The following is an 18,849-nucleotide window of genomic DNA, read 5'->3' as shown; positions in this document are numbered from 1 at the left end:
ACAGCAGCGCCAGGGACAGGTGAGCATAAAGTTCCTGTTCTCCATGTGTTATCACTGATAGCACATGGAGAACACTCGTGCCAAAATCACGGCACACGGAGGGACATACGCACCTTATACACCTCCCTTGAAAATGTGTGTGAAAGAGGCCTTTGACAAATTTGTGAACAATATTTGAGAGAAAAAGGCCTTTTGTGCACATATAGCCTCAGATGTTTAAGTTCAGCTCATGAAATTTGGGAGCAAAAGCAAAAGTGTTGAGTTTATATTTTTGTTCAGTATATATTAAATTCTGTACATTATATTAATTAGCTATATTCTGCCTAGGTTTTCATGTATTATACATTATGGTAAAGGCAATCCAACCACAGGGACCAGAGGACCCAGACAAGGAGGAAAAGCTAATTATTAACTCTGCATAAATTCAAAATATTAGAATCAATCCGTCCTGTAGTTGTACAGTTCCATGTTCTGACCAGTAGATGGCGCACACAGTGTATGTACTAACCTTTAACTTCAGTGATCTTTCATCTATAGATTTGCTTTTTACAAATAATAAAGACAATTGCAATAATTTCAGATGTATTTTTTATTTACTGATGAAACTGATCCATATATGCAGTAATAACACCAGGATACTGCTATAAACTATAATGCGTAGTAATTAGGTATATACAGTAGTATCAGTGGGAAGAGAAGGGTAGGGGGCTGTACAGTGGTGATCAGGAGGATGAGCACACTTGGGAGGGATTGTAGGAAACTGAAGGAGGATCAGCACAAAGCAGATTGGTATTTGCTGTGAGCATCTCTGACTCATAGACCTGAGCTGAGAGAGAAGGAGCTCACCTGGTATCCAGGCACCTGACCATCTGCGCTCACCACAGCATGGACGGGCAGGAGATGTCCTCTCCTTCCAGGACTGACTCCTCAGAAGAGATCAGCTCATCCCTGAACATGACCAAAGGCATGTCCATCTTCCTGGATGTAAGTATGAAGGAGTCCTGGGATCATCTGATATCCAGTTATCGCTGAGACTGTGCTGGGCACAAAGCAGGAGGAAGGAATTGTCCATTTCTTGATAATATTTAACTTTTAGCTACATTCCATCATCTTATGTAATGCAGACATCACCTATAATTAGAAAGGACTAATCTGCTAATTTATCTGATCAGTACTTATATAAAGAGGTAGATGGATAGATAGAGAGATGATGGATAGATAGATACTAGTGATAGATGGATAGATAGAGAGAGAGATGATAGATAGATAGATACTAGTGATAGATGGATAGATAGATAGATGATGGATAGATAGATACTAGTGATAGATGGATAGATGATAGATAGATATGAGATAGATAGAGGGATAGATAGATAGAGAGAGAGATGATAGATAGATAGATAGATAGATAGATACTAGTGATAGATGGATAGATAGAGAGAGAGATGATAGATAGATACTAGTCATAGATGGATAGATAGAGAGAGAGATGATAGATAGATAGATACTAGTGATAGATGGATAGATAGAGAGAGAGATGATAGATAGATAGATACTAGTGATAGATGGATAGATAGATAGATGATGGATAGATAGATACTAGTGATAGATGGATAGATGATAGATAGATATGAGATAGATAGAGGGATAGATAGATAGAGAGAGAGATGATAGATAGATAGATAGATAGATACTAGTGATAGATGGATAGATAGAGAGAGAGATGATAGATAGATACTAGTCATAGATGGATAGATAGAGAGAGAGATGATAGATAGATAGATACTAGTGATAGATGGATAGATAGAGAGAGAGATGATAGATAGATAGATACTAGTGATAGATGGATAGATAGAGAGAGAGATGATAGATAGATAGATACTAGTGATAGATGGATAGATAGATAGATGATGGATAGATAGATACTAGTGATGGATAGATGATAGATAGATAGATATGAGATAGATAGAGGGATAGATAGATAGAGAGAGAGATGATAGATAGATAGATAGATAGATAGATAGATAGATACTAGTGATAGATGGATAGATAGAGAGAGAGATGATAGATAGATACTAGTCATAGATGGATGGATAGATAGATACTAGTGATAGATAGATAGATAGATAGATATGAGATAGATAGATAGATAGATAGAGGGATAGATAAATGGCGAGATATGAGATAGATACATAGATGGATAGAGAGAGAGAGAGAGATGATAGATAGATAGATAGATAGATAGATAGATAGATGAATAGATAGATACTAGTGATAGATGGATGGATAGATAGATAGATATAGATGGAACTATAGGTAGATAGATAGTAGATATATACTGTAGCTAGATAATAGTGATAGAGAGAGATAGATATAGATAGACAGATATAGGAATAGATAAATGGAGAGATATGAGATAGGTAGATACATAGATGGATAGATAGATACTAGTGATAGATGGATGGATAGATAGATAGATAGGTAGACAGATAGATAGCTAGATAGGTAGATATAGATGGAACTATAGGTAGATAGATAGTAGATATATACTGTAGATCGATAATAGTGATAGATAGAGATAGAGGGATAGATAGATAGATAGATAGATGGATGCATAGATGGATAGATAGATAAATAGATAGAGGGATAGATAGAGAGCTAGATAGATAGATAAATAGAGAGATAGATAGATAAATAAATAGATAGATAGATAGATAGATAGATAGATAGATAGATATGGGATAGATAGATAGATATAGATGGAGCTATAGGTAGATAGATAGTAGATATATACTGTAGATCGATAATAGTGATAGATAGAGATAGAGGGATAGATAGATAGATAGATGGATGCATAGATGGATAGATAGATAAATAGATAGAGGGATAGATAGAGAGCTAGATAGATAGATAAATAGAGAGATAGATAGATAAATAAATAGATAGATAGATAGATAGATATGGGATAGATAGATAGATATGGGATAGATAGATAGATATAGATGGAGCTATAGGTAGATAGATAGTAGATATATACTGTAGATCGATAATAGTGATAGCTAGAGAGATAGATAGATAGATAAATAGATAGAGGGATAGATAGATAGATAAATAGATAGAGGGATAGATAGATAGAGGGATAGACCAGACTCAGCTCTAATAAACTGCTCCAGGTCTCTGATCTCATATAGACTCACCTGTGACATTTACCCCTAGGTAGCTCTGTAATATGCTGGGAAATGCAGATAATTGTATTTGGAGACACTAACACCAAATATCTAATATGAATATAAATGTGAGGTAATATTATGAAATGTCACATAAAACAAAATGAAAACCCTCTGACTATGGATGGCAATTATTCCATACCATTATATCACATTCTTCACCGTGATCCACTTATACAATATTCTCCAACCTACTGTATATTCCTGGATATTACGAGCTCACTGGCCCCTGACATGCCGGGGTTCAGCGTCTATATTGATTCCTTCTAAATTAAGAACACTATAAAGACTGGGTTAATTACAGGTAAGGTGTCTTCCTTCCCCGCACGTGCAGTTATTCTTTAGCTACTGAAAATAATGAAAATGTTGGAGGCGAGAAATAATGAGAAAATGAAAATAATCACTTTATTATTCCCTATCTCGCCTCTTTTGTTTAGAGTAGACCATGATAGATATATTATATATACTGTATGTTGGTGTTTTGTTTGAAAGACCACCCTTATAGGAGACCCTCTGAATCAAATTTTGCATGGCCATCTCAAAGAGGTTCCACCATCAGGTTTTACCGGATATTTTATGTAGATGGATAAATAGGGGGTTTAGATAAGCAGTCACTGTATGGCAACGCATGTATATATTTAGGAGCTATTAATAACACATGTATACGACAGGCTAAGGTATGCACACCAAGTCCGTAGTCCACAGAGGACATAACATACTAACAATGTGTCCATAGACTTTAAATAGTCACTGTCACTTTAACAAACTTTGCCTAAATCAACAGTATAATCAATGATAAGAAACGTTTTGATATATCTTATCATAGAATATGCTTCTTTCTCCTCTTATGAGCCATTTCTTCCCCTTCCCTCACCCTATTTGAACCCTGAGCTGATCAAAACAGCTAAAATCTGTTTTGGTCACATAAAGACACACTGTCAGCTCACTAAGGAATAGATTATATCTGCCCATTGAAGTCTATGTAAAGAGGTGGAGGTGGAAGGAGAAGAGCATCAGCGAGACGCAGAAACACAGCCCTATGTAGCTGACATCTTATAATGCTAATGATGGTTTTATCTCACCCCAGAGCTGGATTCACAGCTCTACTGCACAGTACTTCTATATAATGTACTCCATGTTACTGCTGCTTCTGAACATAACATGTGCTCCATAGACACAGAAGAGCAGGAATCTCTCATGTATGTGTGTATCGTGTATGAAAAGCATCATAGCTGATAAATTTCACCCACTAGCACAGGGACAACTGGCATCTATGTGAAGAGTATGAACAGAAAAGGTTTAAAATGTTAATTACAAGCAGGGCCGGATTATAGGCGGGGCAGGCGGGGCTGGAGCCCAGGGGCCCCCACCAAAAGAGCTTCCAAGGGGGCCCCCACCATACTTGGCACTAGGCACCTGTCAGCATTTTTTTTTTCACACCCTCTCCCCCTCCGTAAAGACAGTCTAATAAATCAGCTGTGTTTTCGGGGGGGGGGGGGAAGGGGCACCGCTATTTATTTGCATCTGCGTCTTTAAGACGCAAAAACAAACTGCGGGCACAGGACGCTGATTGACCTCGGAAGTACCAGCGGCCGCTTGAACTTCCGGGGTCAGAGGTGTGCTAATGCTCCCTGCTATGTGCTGCGGCCGTACCTAGAAGCAGGGTCACGGTGTGGTGGGCCGCTGTCTGCTGTCCCCGCTGCGCTCCTTACATGCCAGGCACACTAGCAGGAGCAGGAGGCAGCGCGCTGTGCGCCGGCTCTGCTGTGCGCCGGCTCTGCTGTGCGCCGGCTCTGCTGTGTGCCGGCATGTACACTGCAGAGGAGCGCAGCAGAGCCAATGACCGCAGCTTCCTGTTTCCGTTCCTATTCAAATGTATTTGCGTCTTTCAGACGTAAATACATTTGAACAGCGCACCGGTACTGGGCCCCGCCCCCGACGTGCAGCAACGTGATGAGATCAGCACCTTGCTGACGTCATCACAGTGCTGCCGGCGCCACACTGGGGACATGAGGAAGCGAGCGCTCCATGAAGGAGCTGAAGAGACAGGTGTAATTAATGGGGATGAGTGAGGAGGGGCTGAGGACACAACGGTGAACATTTGTGAAGGAACACAGCTCTGTGACAGGCAGAGGAGGAGCACTGTATTCCGAGGGAGGGGGGGGGAGGCAGGAGTGTGTAGGGATGGAGCAGTGTAATTTGTGTGTGTAGGGGGTGATGAGGGTTGTATTGTGTGTGGGGGGAGGGGTAATGGAGGGTGCATTGTATTGTGTGTGGAGGGAGGGGTAATGGAGGGTGCACTGTATTGTGTGTGGGGGGGAGGGGTAATGGAGGGTGTATTGTGTGTGGGGGGAGAGGTCATGAGGGGTGCATTGTATTGTGTGTGTGTGTGTGTGTGGGGAGAGGGGTAATGGGTGCATTGTATTGTGTGTGGGGAGAGGGGTAATGGGGGGTGCATTGTATTGTGTGTGGGGAGAGGGGTAATGGGGGGTGCATTGTATTGTGTGTGGGGAGAGGGGTAATGGGGGGTGCATTGTATTGTGTGTGGGGAGAGGGGTAATGGGGGGTGCATTGTATTGTGTGTGGGGAGAGGGGTAATGGGGGGTGCATTGTATTGTGTGTGGGGAGAGGGGTAATGGGGGGTGCATTGTATTGTGTGTGTGGGGGGAGGGGTAATGGGGGTGCATTGTATTGTGTGTGGGGGGGAGGGGTAATGGGGGTGCATTGTATTGTGTGTGTGTGGGGGGGAGGGGGAGGGGTAATGGGGGGTGTATTGTATTGTGTGGGGGGAGGGGGAGGGGTAAGGGGGGGGTGTATTGTATTGTGTGTGTGTGGGGAGGGGTAATGGGGGGTGCATTGTATTGTGTGTGGGGAGGGGTAATGGGGGGTGCATTGTATTGTGTGTGGGGAGGGGTAATGGGGGGTGCATTGTATTGTTTGTGTGTGTGTGTGTGTGTGTGTAGGGGTAATGGGGGTGCATTGTATTGTGTGTGTGTGTGTGTGGGGAGGGGTAATGGGGGGTGCATTGTATTGTGTGTGGGGAGGGGTAATGGGGGGTGCATTGTATTGTGTGTGGGGAGGGGTAATGGGGGTTGCATTGTATTGTGTGTGTAGGGGTAATGGGGGGTACATTGTATTGTGTGTGTGTGTGTGTGGGGGGGGAGGGGTAATGGGGGGTGCATTGTATTGTGTGTGTGTGTGTAGGGGTAATGGGGGGTGCATTGTATTGTGTGTGTGTGTGTAGGGGTAATGGGGGGTGCATTGTATTTGTGTGTGTGTGTGTGTAGGGGTAATGGGGGGTGCATTGTATTGTGTGTGAGGAGAGGGGTAATGGGGGGTGCATTGTATGTGTGTGTGTAGGGGTAATGGGGGGTGCATTGTATTGTGTGTGCGTGTGTGTGTAGGGGTAATGGGGGGTGCATTGTATTGTGTGTGAGGAGAGGGGTAATGGGGGGTGCATTGTATTGTGTGTGGGGGGAGGGGTAATGGGGGTGCATTGTATTGTGTGTGTGTGTGTGTGTGTGTAGGGGGAGGGGTAATGGGGGGGTGCATTGTATTGTGTGTGTGTGTGTGTGTGTGTGTAGGGGGAGGGGTAATGGGGGGTGCATTGTATTGTGTGTGGGGAGGGGTAATGGGGGGTGCATTGTATTGTGTGTGGGGAGGGGTAATGGGGGGTGCATTGTATTGTGTGTGTAGGGGTAATGGGGGGTGCATTGTATTGTGTGTGTGTGTAGGGGTAATGGGGGGTGCATTGTATTTGTGTGTGTGTGTGTGTAGGGGTAATGGGGGGTGCATTGTATTGTGTGTGTGTGTGTGTGTAGGGGTAATGGGGGGTGCATTGTATTGTGTGTGTGTAGGGGTAATGGGGGGTGCATTGTATTGTGTGTGTGTGTGTGTGTGTGTGTGTAGGGGTAATGGGGGGATGCATTGTATTGTGTGTGTGTGTGTGTGTGTGTGTGTGTAGGGGTAACGGGGGGTGTATTGTGTGTGTGAGTGTGTAGGGGTAATGGGGGTTGTATTGTGTGTGTGTGTGTGTGTGTGTGTAGGGGTAATGGGGGGTGCATTGTATTGTGTGTGTGTGTGTGGGGGGGGGGGGGGTAATGGGGGGTGCATTGTATTGTGTGTGTGTGTGTAGGGGTAATGGGGGGTGCATTGTATTGTGTGTGTGTGTGTGTGTAGGGGTAATGGGGGGTGCATTGTATTGTGTGTGTGTGTGTGTAGGGGTAATAGGGGGTGCATTGTATTGTGTGTGCGTGTGTGTGTAGGGGTAATGGGGGGTGCATTGTATTGTGTGTGTGTGTGTGTGTGTGTGTGTAGGGGGTGATGGGGGGTGCATTGTAGTGTGTGTGTGTGTGTGTGTGTGTCAGAGATGTGTGTGTAAGAAGCAGTACTGTGTGTGTATATATGAATTAGAGCAGTCTGTGCGCCCCCCCCCCAGAACTATATGGGTTCCCCAGAGCGCTATGTCACCCATCGCAGTGATGAGTACACCACCAGAGCTGTTTGCCACTCCAGTAACGTCTATGCCCCCTGCCCCTCCTGTAATGTATATATTGTAGCCCCCAGCCCCTCTTGTGATGTATATACAGCAGTGCTGTCAGTGTGCAGTCATGTGTGTTAGTGACAGCCATCGTGAAACAGCCACATGTCCTGAAGGAGCTGGACGGAAACAAGCAGGAGAGGTGAGTGAGGCTGCTGGCGACTTTCCCATATTAATACCTGTAAGGGCTCATGCGCACATAACTGCTGAATATTCTGCAGCGATGTGACAGCACATGTGCGCGTCAAATCGCTGCAGAAACACTGCATAATGGATTCAGTTTTTCTGTACAAAAAAAGCCGATTTCCTGCGCTCTGGCTGCTGCCCCCACCATAGACAGAGCGGGAGCTGCATCCATAGCGCACGGAATAATTGACATGCTCATTTTATGAACGCACGGATTTGGGTCAACATTTTAGCACCCAAATCGCTGCGTTCATAAAAGCAATGGGTGCACGTATCATGCACAATCTACATAGATTGTATAGGGGACACAGGACGCATGCATTTACACTGCAGTGCTATACGCAGCGTAAATGCATGTAATTACGCAACGTGCGCACGAGCCCTAATGCATCTGTGTCTGCATGTATGTCAGTGTATATAACTGTGCATATATTTGTCTGTTTATATGTATTTTTCTGAATTTGTCTTCAAATATGTATATACGCATGCCTGTATGTGTGTGTGCGTGTCTGTGTGTGGATGGGGTCCACTGAGACTCACCCGGAGGCCACAAAACCCTGGAGCCGGCCCTGGCTGCCTTAACATTGGGATCAATAAAAAATATGTGACAAAAGCGGGCTTTACACGCTACAATATATCTTACGATGTGTCGGCGGGGTCACGTCGTAAGTGACGCACATCCGGCATCGTTAGTGATATTGTAGTGTGTGACAGCTACGTGCGACCCTGATTGTGCGTTAAAACGTTGATTGCTGACACGTCGTTCATTTTCTAAAAATTGAACGTCTTTGTTCATCGTTCTTGAGGCAGCACACATCGCTCCATGTGACACCCCGGGAATGATGAACACAGCTTACCTGCGTCCCGCCGGCAATGCGGAAGGAAGGAGGTGGGCGGGATGTTTACGTCCCGCTCATCTCCGCCCCTCCGCTTCTATTGGCCGGCCGCTGTGTGACGTCCCTTTCACTTCAGGAAGTGGATGTTCGCCGCCCACAGCGAGGTCATTTGGAAGGTAAGTACGTGTGACGGGGGTTAATCGTTTGTGCGACACGGGCAACAAATTGCCTGTTCCGCACATACGATGGGGGCGTGTGCGATCGCATACGAGATCGAAATGTGTAAAGCAGCCTTAACTCTACTTTCTGTGTGTAAGTGGACAGCTGTGATTTATCCTGGACTGTGTCTGTATTGTAGTACTGTAAATCTGAATGTGGCAGAACAGGATAAGATAAATGTTCATTGGATTTATATCTAAATGCTACGGTTCGTGCTCTACTGTTATGGCTAAAAATGTTAACGTTATGGGGCCCCCACCAGATTTTCTGCCCAGGGGCCCCCACCAACCTTAATCTGGCCCTGATTACAAGCAATAAAATGGCCTTAAATAGTGTCATTTGTCATGTACACAAACATGGCCGCTTATTCTGAAAAATCATTTGAAGAACAGGTGCAGTACACTTAACGTATACTGTATTTTCCGGGTTATAAGACACTTTTTTCCTCCAAAACTGGTGGTAAAATGGGGGTGCGTGTTATAGTCCGGATATAGCTTAACAGGGCAGCGATGGTGGAGCGGGGTCATAGGAGGCAGGGTCGGCAATACTGAGGGCTCAGAGGAGGTGTCATTGCAGTGGAGCGCCTCAGGAGGGTCACAGAACGGGGTGTCATTGCAGTGGATGCCATTGATCTGACTGCGGGCTCCATTTAATCGGCCACGATTGACTTCAACAAAATGGCCACGAAGTCCTATCTGCGCATGCACTGCCTCCGCGGCCATTTTCTTAAAGTCCATCTTGTCAACCGCGGGCGATGCAATGGAACCCACAGTCAGATCTCTGGCACCGACCGCCACAGCCAGCCGGCAGTTCAATGGCACCCACTGCCACAACACTCCCAACCCTGCAGTCTCACCGACCCTCCATTCACTGACCCTCCAGAGCCGCAACACCTGAGCCCGCAGCATCTCCGACCCTGCCTCCTGTGACCTTTCTGAGCAGCTCCACCACCACCACTCCTGGTGAGCTAATATAAGACGCACTAGGCTTATATGGCGGACCCTTATTTTAACATTAAAAATTATTTTTTCCTATTTTCCTCCTCTAAAGAAGGGGTGCGTCTTATAATCCAGTGTGTCTTATAATCCAGTGCGTCTTATAATCCAGTGCGTCTTGTAAAATGAAAAATACGGTATATACAGTATACAAAGCCTCCAAATCCTACTAGGGATTATTTTCAGTGTAGGTCTTATTTTGGGGGAAAGAAAATAGTTTTGGATTCTTACATTTTTTTTAACTAAGAACTTTATATACTTTATATGCAATTACCAGACCATTTCCATAGATCCATCTAAATATTCAACTTAAACATGTTAGAATGAAAGCAATGGTCATATAAACTCCACTGATAATTCCCATGTATGTGGTCTGCCTCATTCGAGGTATTAAGCATCTGGCGTCTCGTTATGTGCCTGCGTTCTCGGTGTCAGCTCCTTTCGTCTTTTGTTACTGGTTACATATGTATTTGGTGCTTGTTTGCTCAGCCTCAGCTGCCTGTTCTCCGTCAATGACATTCTGTTTTAAAACTGTTATGTAATGATTCTTGCTATATATAAAATATCCCAGCGCGGAATATTTCAGGCTTATTCCAATGGAACTAATGAAAATGAATAATTGTTAAATGAACTATTAGAAGAACAGATTTGATGTCGTGTCTTTGACAATTAACCCAGGACTGATAAAAGGGCTGCAGTCTGGAGATAAATGGGAACCATTAGGTCTTCTGACGGGTACAACTGTAAATTCTTCAAAAGCAGAATGTGAACGAATAAGGCGCTCACCAGCCAATTCTCAAAAGATAAAATTCACTTTATTCAGTGCAAATACAAACACAGCACAGAGGGAATGTGGAACAAACAGCAAATATACTACTGATCCGGAAACATTTTATTGTTTTTAATTAGGGATGATCGAATATCACAATTATCGGCTTCGCGAATATCTGACGAATAGTTCGCCGCTATGGGAATATTCGATGCGCAATGTAAGTCTATGGGAAGCCCGAATAGTTGCTATTCGTCAACTATTCGGGTTTCCCATAGACTTACATTGCACATCGAATAATCGCAAATCGACGAATAGTGGCAACCTATTTGCCGAATATGGGCATTGCCGAATATTTGCGCTATTCGATCATACCTATTTTTAATGTTTGATATTATGTATTTTAAAGAACACAAAAATGTATTGTTATTTGTGGTTGTAATAGGGGATTTCAGCATATCGCTGTATGCTGTATCTCAACATACCTTGAGAAAACACTGATTGCTTAAAATTGTCGTAGGCTGTTTGTGCTACTGTCCCGATGACAATGGGATAGCGGGGAACTAGGGCTCCTAAGCTGTCCCTCAAGCTGGGGGACCCTATGCCATCCCTAACCTCTGGGATATTCCTGATGGGGGAGAGGCCTGAGTCTCCTTCCTGGCCCTGCTCCTGACCAGTCCTGAGCTGATTCCCCCTCCCCCCAGGGAAAGACGGAACAGGAGTGTGATGAAGTCTACAGATAAAGACAGACAAGGGAAAACCAAAACTCTGTAACACAGCATGTACTCACAAAGGTAAAGACAATAAGAGGTTCATGAGGATAAACAAGAGCAGGAATGAAGCTACAAAACAACAGGGGTAAACTCCACAACCGCACAAAACAATGAGCACCACAACATTCACCAGTAAGTCTAGGACACCACACCTCACAGACAAACATAGAATAAATTATAGCTGGCTTAGGGTAGAATGTTTCCACCAGCATAAATAGGAAAGGAACAGATGTGATAGGCCTCCCCACAACATGTGACCAAAAGAGCAAACAGACCAGCAGAGAATAACTCTTGCTAGCCTGCCTGTGAATCAGCACACAGCAGGTCGACGCCTGAGTCTCCCTGTGTTGATCATAGACACCAGAGAAACCATCGGGCGGAGTGTCAGTATCTGCAGTCTGAACAACCCCCAACGTCTCCATGATAGACGCAAAGTTTGTGCAAAACTCCGCGGGACAGCTACATTCTCTTTGCCCTGTGTCTTGTATTTGCTCTGAATAAAGCAAATTTTATTGTTCAAGATTTGGGCTGGTGAGTGCCGCATTTGTTTATTATCTGCTTTTGAAGAGATTAAGGCTATGTGCCCACGGTGCGGAAAATGCGCGGATTTTGCCGCGGATTTCTCGCGGAAAATCCGCGGATTTTCCAGAAATCTGCAGCACAGCAACTCCCCAGCCATTTCTATGGCATTTGGGAAATGCTGTGCCCACGCTGCGGATTTTTCCGCAGCGGAAATCGTGCGGATTTTCGTGCGGAAAAATCTGCAGCATGTCAATTATTGTTGCGGATTTCTCCGCAGGGTCCCATATACTTACCTGCCTTGATAGAGACCCGAGTCACTTTCTCCGTCCGGTGTAGCGGCAGCGGCAGCAGCGCGGTGGATCCAGCCAGGTACAGGAAGGAAGAAGTGGGCGGAGCCTGCATGAGCTCCGGTCATGTGACAGCCGGAGCTAGTTCAGGCCCGCCCACCTCCAGCACAGTGAACCAGACGCTGCCTGACAGTGACCCGGCCGCCGGAAAGCGAGGTGCTGCATGATGGAGGTAAGTATGAACTCCCCCGATCACAGCAGCACTTGTTCTGCATTGAGGATGCAGTGCCGAAGCCATGGCACTGTATCCTCAATGCAGAATGCCCGCACCATATCCGCAGGCCATTCCGCAGCATGGAAACAGACAAAAGTTGTGGAGCTGTTTCCTGGGAGCTCCTGCGGAATGTCCCCGTGGGCACATAGCCTAACTGTTTACTTTATTCTCTGTATCGCTTTCTGTACAATACCAACTGTTAGCACAAACCACCCTGACTACAATTGATGTCTCCATAAAGTTAGTGCCGACTATTGTTCCCTATGCAATAATATTCTGGATACAACTGCATCAAACTCAGCTGTGAAAAAGATCATCTACACAGGTGTTATAGATATCATCTCATTTGACATTAATGATGCATCCATATTGTTGCTAGCTCTGCTCTTTCTTTAATTTGTTAAAGGGAACATGTCAGGTCCCCTAAGCACCCAGAACCACGAGCAGTTCTAGGTGCATATAGTAATCCCTGCCTAACTGCCCCAGCATTTACAAGCATAAAGAGATCTATAGAAAATGTATTTCTAAAGATCCTTTACGAGATGTGACACACCCGCACCGGGCCTGGGGGTTACTTGTTACCGGGCCGGCTTTGTTCTGCTCGGTGGATGTCACGGCGACAGGGTCCGGTTTCGTGCCCCGGCAGTGTCGTTTTAATAAATGGCTGATGATGATGGTGGGGGAATATTTATAGGGGAAATGTCGTGATGCCACCTGTGGTATGTGGCAACAAAGGTGCCGCCGCTGCTGTTCAGCTTCCCCTGTGGTCGGTGGTGACATAGTGTGACGCCCTGGCCTATCAGGTCATCACAAGGGTGCTGTGCAATTTGCCCTTCTGCATGGTACCCGCTCCTCCTTGGTTACGGGTCCTGCCAGTTTGGTGTTGCTACCAACAGGTGTACATAAATCCTGAGGAACACTCTGCACCACACCCACCAACCACCCATTGGGCAGCCTGAGGGGAATAGGGCCACCCAGATGGGGGGATGGAAGAGGGAGGGCAGAGATGTTAGTAGTTGAGTTGAGTAGAGTTGAGCAGTGAGACAGCGGTGACAGTGCAGGTCACGCTGTGGAGCTGGGCTCCTGTACCCGTCCCAGGTGCCAGACGTTGGCCTGGCCAGAAGGAGCTGGAACCCCGGTCGCAGGGGGTAGTGACAGGGGGTACGGTGCTGCTACAGAGAGCAGGCCGGCTGCCTTGTGTCCCAAACGGGCATGGGCCAGGGCACGACGTGGTATATGGACCCTAGGCTGGGAAGTAGCTTCATGCAGCTCAGTAATTCACCCGATGGAAACGGAGTCTTCAGGAACCATTCCCCACCCGCTCCAGGACTTCCCAAAATCGTCCAGAAAATCCCAAGCGTGAACCCTGAGATCAGGCTCACCTTGCTAGCCACGCAGGTGAGTGGGACCCGAGTAGTCTTAGGCAAAATGGATCCACCAAGTTACACAGAGTGCCAAGGGACAAGGCTTCAGACCAACCAGCAACACCAAAGGGGCACAGACCCAGCGTGTTCAACCAAGAGGAACAGAGCATTCAAGAGTTTGGTTTATCTGGTGTCAGCGTCAGTGACTTTGGACTGTGTGAGTACCCGATATCCCTTCACCCCGACGGGTTCCCCACTCCATCCCATCACCGGGCCCCGGGACACCACACCCCCTACGCACGGAGGGGTTAAAACATCCTGCTGCTTCAACACTGTCACCGGACTCCCCAATAGCAGCGGTGGTCTCTCCCATTACCACGCACCGTGGGTGACGTCACGAACATTATCCCATTCACCCCCCCAAAACACAAAACCCCCCTTTTTATTTCCGAGGTAGCCGCGTGACCCCGCCTTGGATCTGGAGAGCCCTCGAGCCACTGCGGATCCGGGTCCGGGCAGCCCGTCGGCTGTCGCGGGGGCGGCACAGTACCAAAGATGGAATAGCTCTCAACAGGTAAAGCTGGGCCCCAGGGCTGTTGGGAGTAGTAGTCTGTAATGGCGGGGCGCAGGGCCGGAGGCACAGGGAATAACCGGATGACACAGGGATGCAGTCACAAGGTCTTTACTCACAGTTAAGAGTTCCATGTTAGCACGTCTAGACAAATGCTGCCCTTGGGGTGCTGATTCCTGCTGTGATGGGCTCTAGCCGATCCCGGATAGTTTGGGGGCACAACCCAATGCACCCTTATGTGTTCCTTTCCTGGTCATCTTCTTGCACTAACCTCTCCTGCTTGTCCCACGTCTGCACACACAGAGCCCCGAGCCAGTATCCGCAGACCCTCTCGAGTGGCTTCAAGCTCTATCCCTTGGCCCTATGTGGTTTCCTTTTCACTGGATGTGTGTGGATTTGGTTTCGGTACTTGAAGTAACCTTAGCCTCCGGTTTGCTAGCTGAGTCTTAAAGTTCTCCACTAGTTGAGGGGCAGGTCCCCTTCTGCGGCCAAGTCCCTCCACTCCGTTATGTCATCTGTGGAACGAGGCCATGGGAGTATGGTCGCTTCCCGTGGGCTCTAGGACCCTTTCTGTCGTATACCTCGGCCAACCTGCTGTAGCTCCAGACCACAGATCTTGACTCCTTCACTTCTCTTTTTTGACTGACCAACGTTCTACAGTCTGCTCCCACTAACTAGACTCCACCCCCCAGCCTGGCCCGGACTGTGCGTTCCAATGGCGCATCAAAGGTGCAATTTGCCCTAACCCCGGTCCAGTGGAGTGTTGCTAATTGAGAGTGTCTGTGTTTTGTGTATACCAGTTTGTGACCCCTCCTTACAAGGGAATGGGATACTACACCTCTGGCTGAAGTGCAGTACCTCTGTGGCGACTGAAGCCTCAGGGGCACCACAGAACCAAATGTGAGCAGGGACTACTCACAAAAGGCGATATTTCCCCCGACTATTCTGACCTCTTAGCATGTCTGCCTGTGACGTGTAGTTCCTGCTCTGAAATCCCACACCTGCACACTAAAAGTTGAAAGGAAGCAAAACAGAGAATAAAACAGGACAGTTATACTTACCAAGTCTCCCACACAACTGTCACACTACTTCCGAGTCCGCTCATAAACCTTCATGCATATTCACTGTTTCTTCAGCCCACCCTCTGTGACAGCATCTGTGATTGGTTGCAGTCAGACTGCCGACATCAGTGATTGGTTGTGGAATGTAAAAATAAATAATTGGAAAAAATGACGTAGGGTCCACGTATATTGATACCCAGCACACATAAAGCAGACAGCTACAGCTCCCAGCTGTGCACATTATCGTGACTGTATATCAAAATACAAGGGACCCCTTGTGGCTTTTTTAAATTATTTACCGTATTTTTCGGAATATAAGACGCACTTTTTTCCCCCCAAATGTTGGGGGAGAGTGGGGGGTGCGTCTTATAGTCTGAATGTAGGGCTGCGGGGAATGAGGGTGCTACCGTGGCGCGGGTCATCGGCGGCACGAGCAGGCTGTAGCAGCCTGCCGTGACCACGTGGACCCGCTCATTTAATATGCACGCCCATCATCCCGCCCATCATATCACAGCGCTGAAGCCGGCGCTGACAGGTGGGCGGGGTGATGGGTGGGGAATGCGCGCATATTAAACAGCCTGCCCACTATGTGTGAAGACTAGCGGTGCTCACAGCGATGACGTCATCGCTGTGCGCACGTGTCCACATGCAGCCATCGCCTGCAGACAGGAGGACATCGCTGTGCTGCAGGGATCGTGGCCGGCTCCACTCAGCGGCGCTGCTGCCGGCACAGACGGAGGAAGAGCGATGCTGTGTGGAGCGAGGAAAGGTGAGTATGAACGTTTATTTTTTTTATGTGCCACAGAATGTGGGCCGTATACCAGGATGGGGGTATATAGCAGGATGAGGGCATATAGCAGGATGGGGGTATATTATGAGCAGGATGGGGGTATAATATGAGCAAGATGGGGGTATATTATGAGCAGGATGGGGGTATATGAGCAGTATGGGGGTATTTTATGAGCAGGATGGGGGTATATGAGCAGGATGGGGGTATATGAGCAGGATGGGGCCATATAGCAGGATGGGGGCATATAGCAGGATGGGGGCATATAGCAGGATGGGGGTATATTATGAGCAGGATGGGGCTATATGAGCAGGATGAGGGTATGTGAGCAGGATGGGGGTATATGAGCAGGATGAGGGCATATAGCAGGATGAGGGCATATAGCAGGATGGGGGAATATTATGAGCAGGATGGGGGTATATTATGAGCAGGATTGGGGTATATGAGCAGGATGGTGTATATAGCAGGATGGGGGTATATAGCAGGAGGGAGGTATATAGCAGGATGGGGCCATATGCCAGGATGGGTTCTATAGCAGGATGGTTCCATATGCCAGTATATAGCAGAATGCGGCCATATGCCAGGATGACGGTATATAGCAGGATGGGGGGCTATACCAGGATGCGGGACATATACTGTATATACAAGGAAGGAGAATCATTACCAGGATGGGGTACCAGAGTAGACTATTTGGGGACATTACCCCCATAACAGTGTGAGCAGCAGATCCTCACCCCATAATAGTGTGTTATGACCACATTTTTTGCTTAAAATTTTATTTTCCTATTTTCCTCCTCTAAAACAGGGTGCGTCTTATGGTCCGGTGCGTCTTATTTACCGTATTTTTCGTACTATAAGTAATTTTAAAAAACAGCATATGGTGCCCCTTAATCTTGATACCCAGCCAAGATAAATAAGAATATTTTCATTTTATGGACAAGTACTGGGAATATCATCCCAACCACTGGAATACCCAAATGGAATCAATTACATATCAAAAAACAAAGAATCAAAGCCAAAATAATGAAAATACATTTTTTATTAAATAGATAAAAACAGAAGTCAAAAAAGTGTATCCAAAATACATAATACACAATTACAGTAATATGATGAAGTAGTCAGGTGAGGATCCCAGTGGGGAGGGGCTCATAAATAGTACTCAGAATAACCATGAAAAATAATAGTTGTAAACTTTGTCATATATAATTGGTACAAAACAAGGTGAAACGTGGATAAATGGCATAAACTGTCCAAATACACTGATAATCAGTGATCAGTATGGTTAAGTATAATTAAATGCCATAGACGATTAGCCATCCATAGGAGGAAAATAATGTAAAAAAAATTCCTTGGGAATAATAGAATCACCCAGTTTGGGAGGAGAATGTAATCAACTGCCAAACTTTATTCAGACCTAAAGAGGCACACAAAAACTCTTTTACCCCATGTAAGGGAAAAAAAAGAGAGTGAAAATTACGCTGCAAAAGTTTAGTCCAACCAAAAAAAACCCCATCACAAAAATAAATAGTGAAATATAAAGGAGTAACCTGACATGGTAAAGTCTCATAAATACAGTGAGAGGGGGAAAGAGGTTCAAGACAAGCCAGTGAACTGAGGACTAATGCAGAGTAACAATGCACCAAAATGACAAGACAATAAAAATATCCATCACATGGTTAATGGGAATGAAAGGTATTACCCATAGTAATGCTGAGTCAGAGCCTCCACACTTCCCTGACATACATTTCTCCTGCTGCTTTATCGAAGGAGCCAAGATAAAGCAGACAGTTGGGGTTGGTATTCTCAGGCTGGGGAGGCCCATGGTTATTGGGACCCTCAGCCTAAAAATAGAAGCCCGCAATTGCCCCAGAATTGTCGCATCCATTAAATGCAACAATTTCAGCACTTTATCCAGCTCTTCCCAATTTCTATGGTGTGGTGGCAATCGGGGTAATAAAAGGGGTTAATGACAGCCGTGATCTGTCAAAATATCACAGCTGTCATTAAGCAGAAGTCCGTAATGGAGAGAGGTCTATGAGATCCCTCATTACAAACCTTGTGAGTCTTAAGAAATAAGCACAGAAAAAAAACTTTTATTTTAAAAAAAAAAACCTCTTTCTCCAATTTATTAACCCCAAAAACATACCTGCAGGTCTGATGTAATCCACACAACGTCCCACGATGATCCCAGCTATGCTACATCTGAGGTTGCAGTTTGCGGTCAGATTAGAAAGCGTGACAGCTCACTATGGCTGTCAGGGAAACACTGCTAATGACACATGGTCTAGTGCCAACAATTAGGAGGGACAATTACAGCTGGAATAATAAATAAAGAGATGATAGCAGGCCACGCAGTGGATTATACAGTGTAGGGGTTGGGAGGTCAGAGCAAAGCTCATTCCATATAGGGACAGAAGAAGGTTTCAATTGGATTGTGT

At 46.0% G+C, this 18,849-nt stretch overlaps 1 protein-coding gene across 1 annotated transcript in view; it reads left to right on the top strand.

Annotated features, from left to right (window-relative positions):
• Positions 1-761: 761 nt before the first annotated feature.
• NECAB1 (N-terminal EF-hand calcium binding protein 1) overlaps positions 762-18,849 on the top strand; it is a 355,641-nt gene continuing 337,553 nt past the window's right edge. The window contains exon 1 of the mRNA XM_075353101.1: positions 762-984. Coding sequence (XP_075209216.1) covers positions 886-984 — 99 coding nt within the window. The 5' untranslated portion in view covers positions 762-885. The remainder of the gene's footprint in view (positions 985-18,849) is intronic.

This window comes from Anomaloglossus baeobatrachus, chromosome 6, assembly GCF_048569485.1.
Source record: "Anomaloglossus baeobatrachus isolate aAnoBae1 chromosome 6, aAnoBae1.hap1, whole genome shotgun sequence".
Classification (NCBI taxonomy): Eukaryota; Metazoa; Chordata; class Amphibia; order Anura; family Aromobatidae; genus Anomaloglossus; species Anomaloglossus baeobatrachus.
Note: the sequence above shows the minus strand (reverse complement) of the source record. Positions and strands in the feature narration are given on the sequence as shown.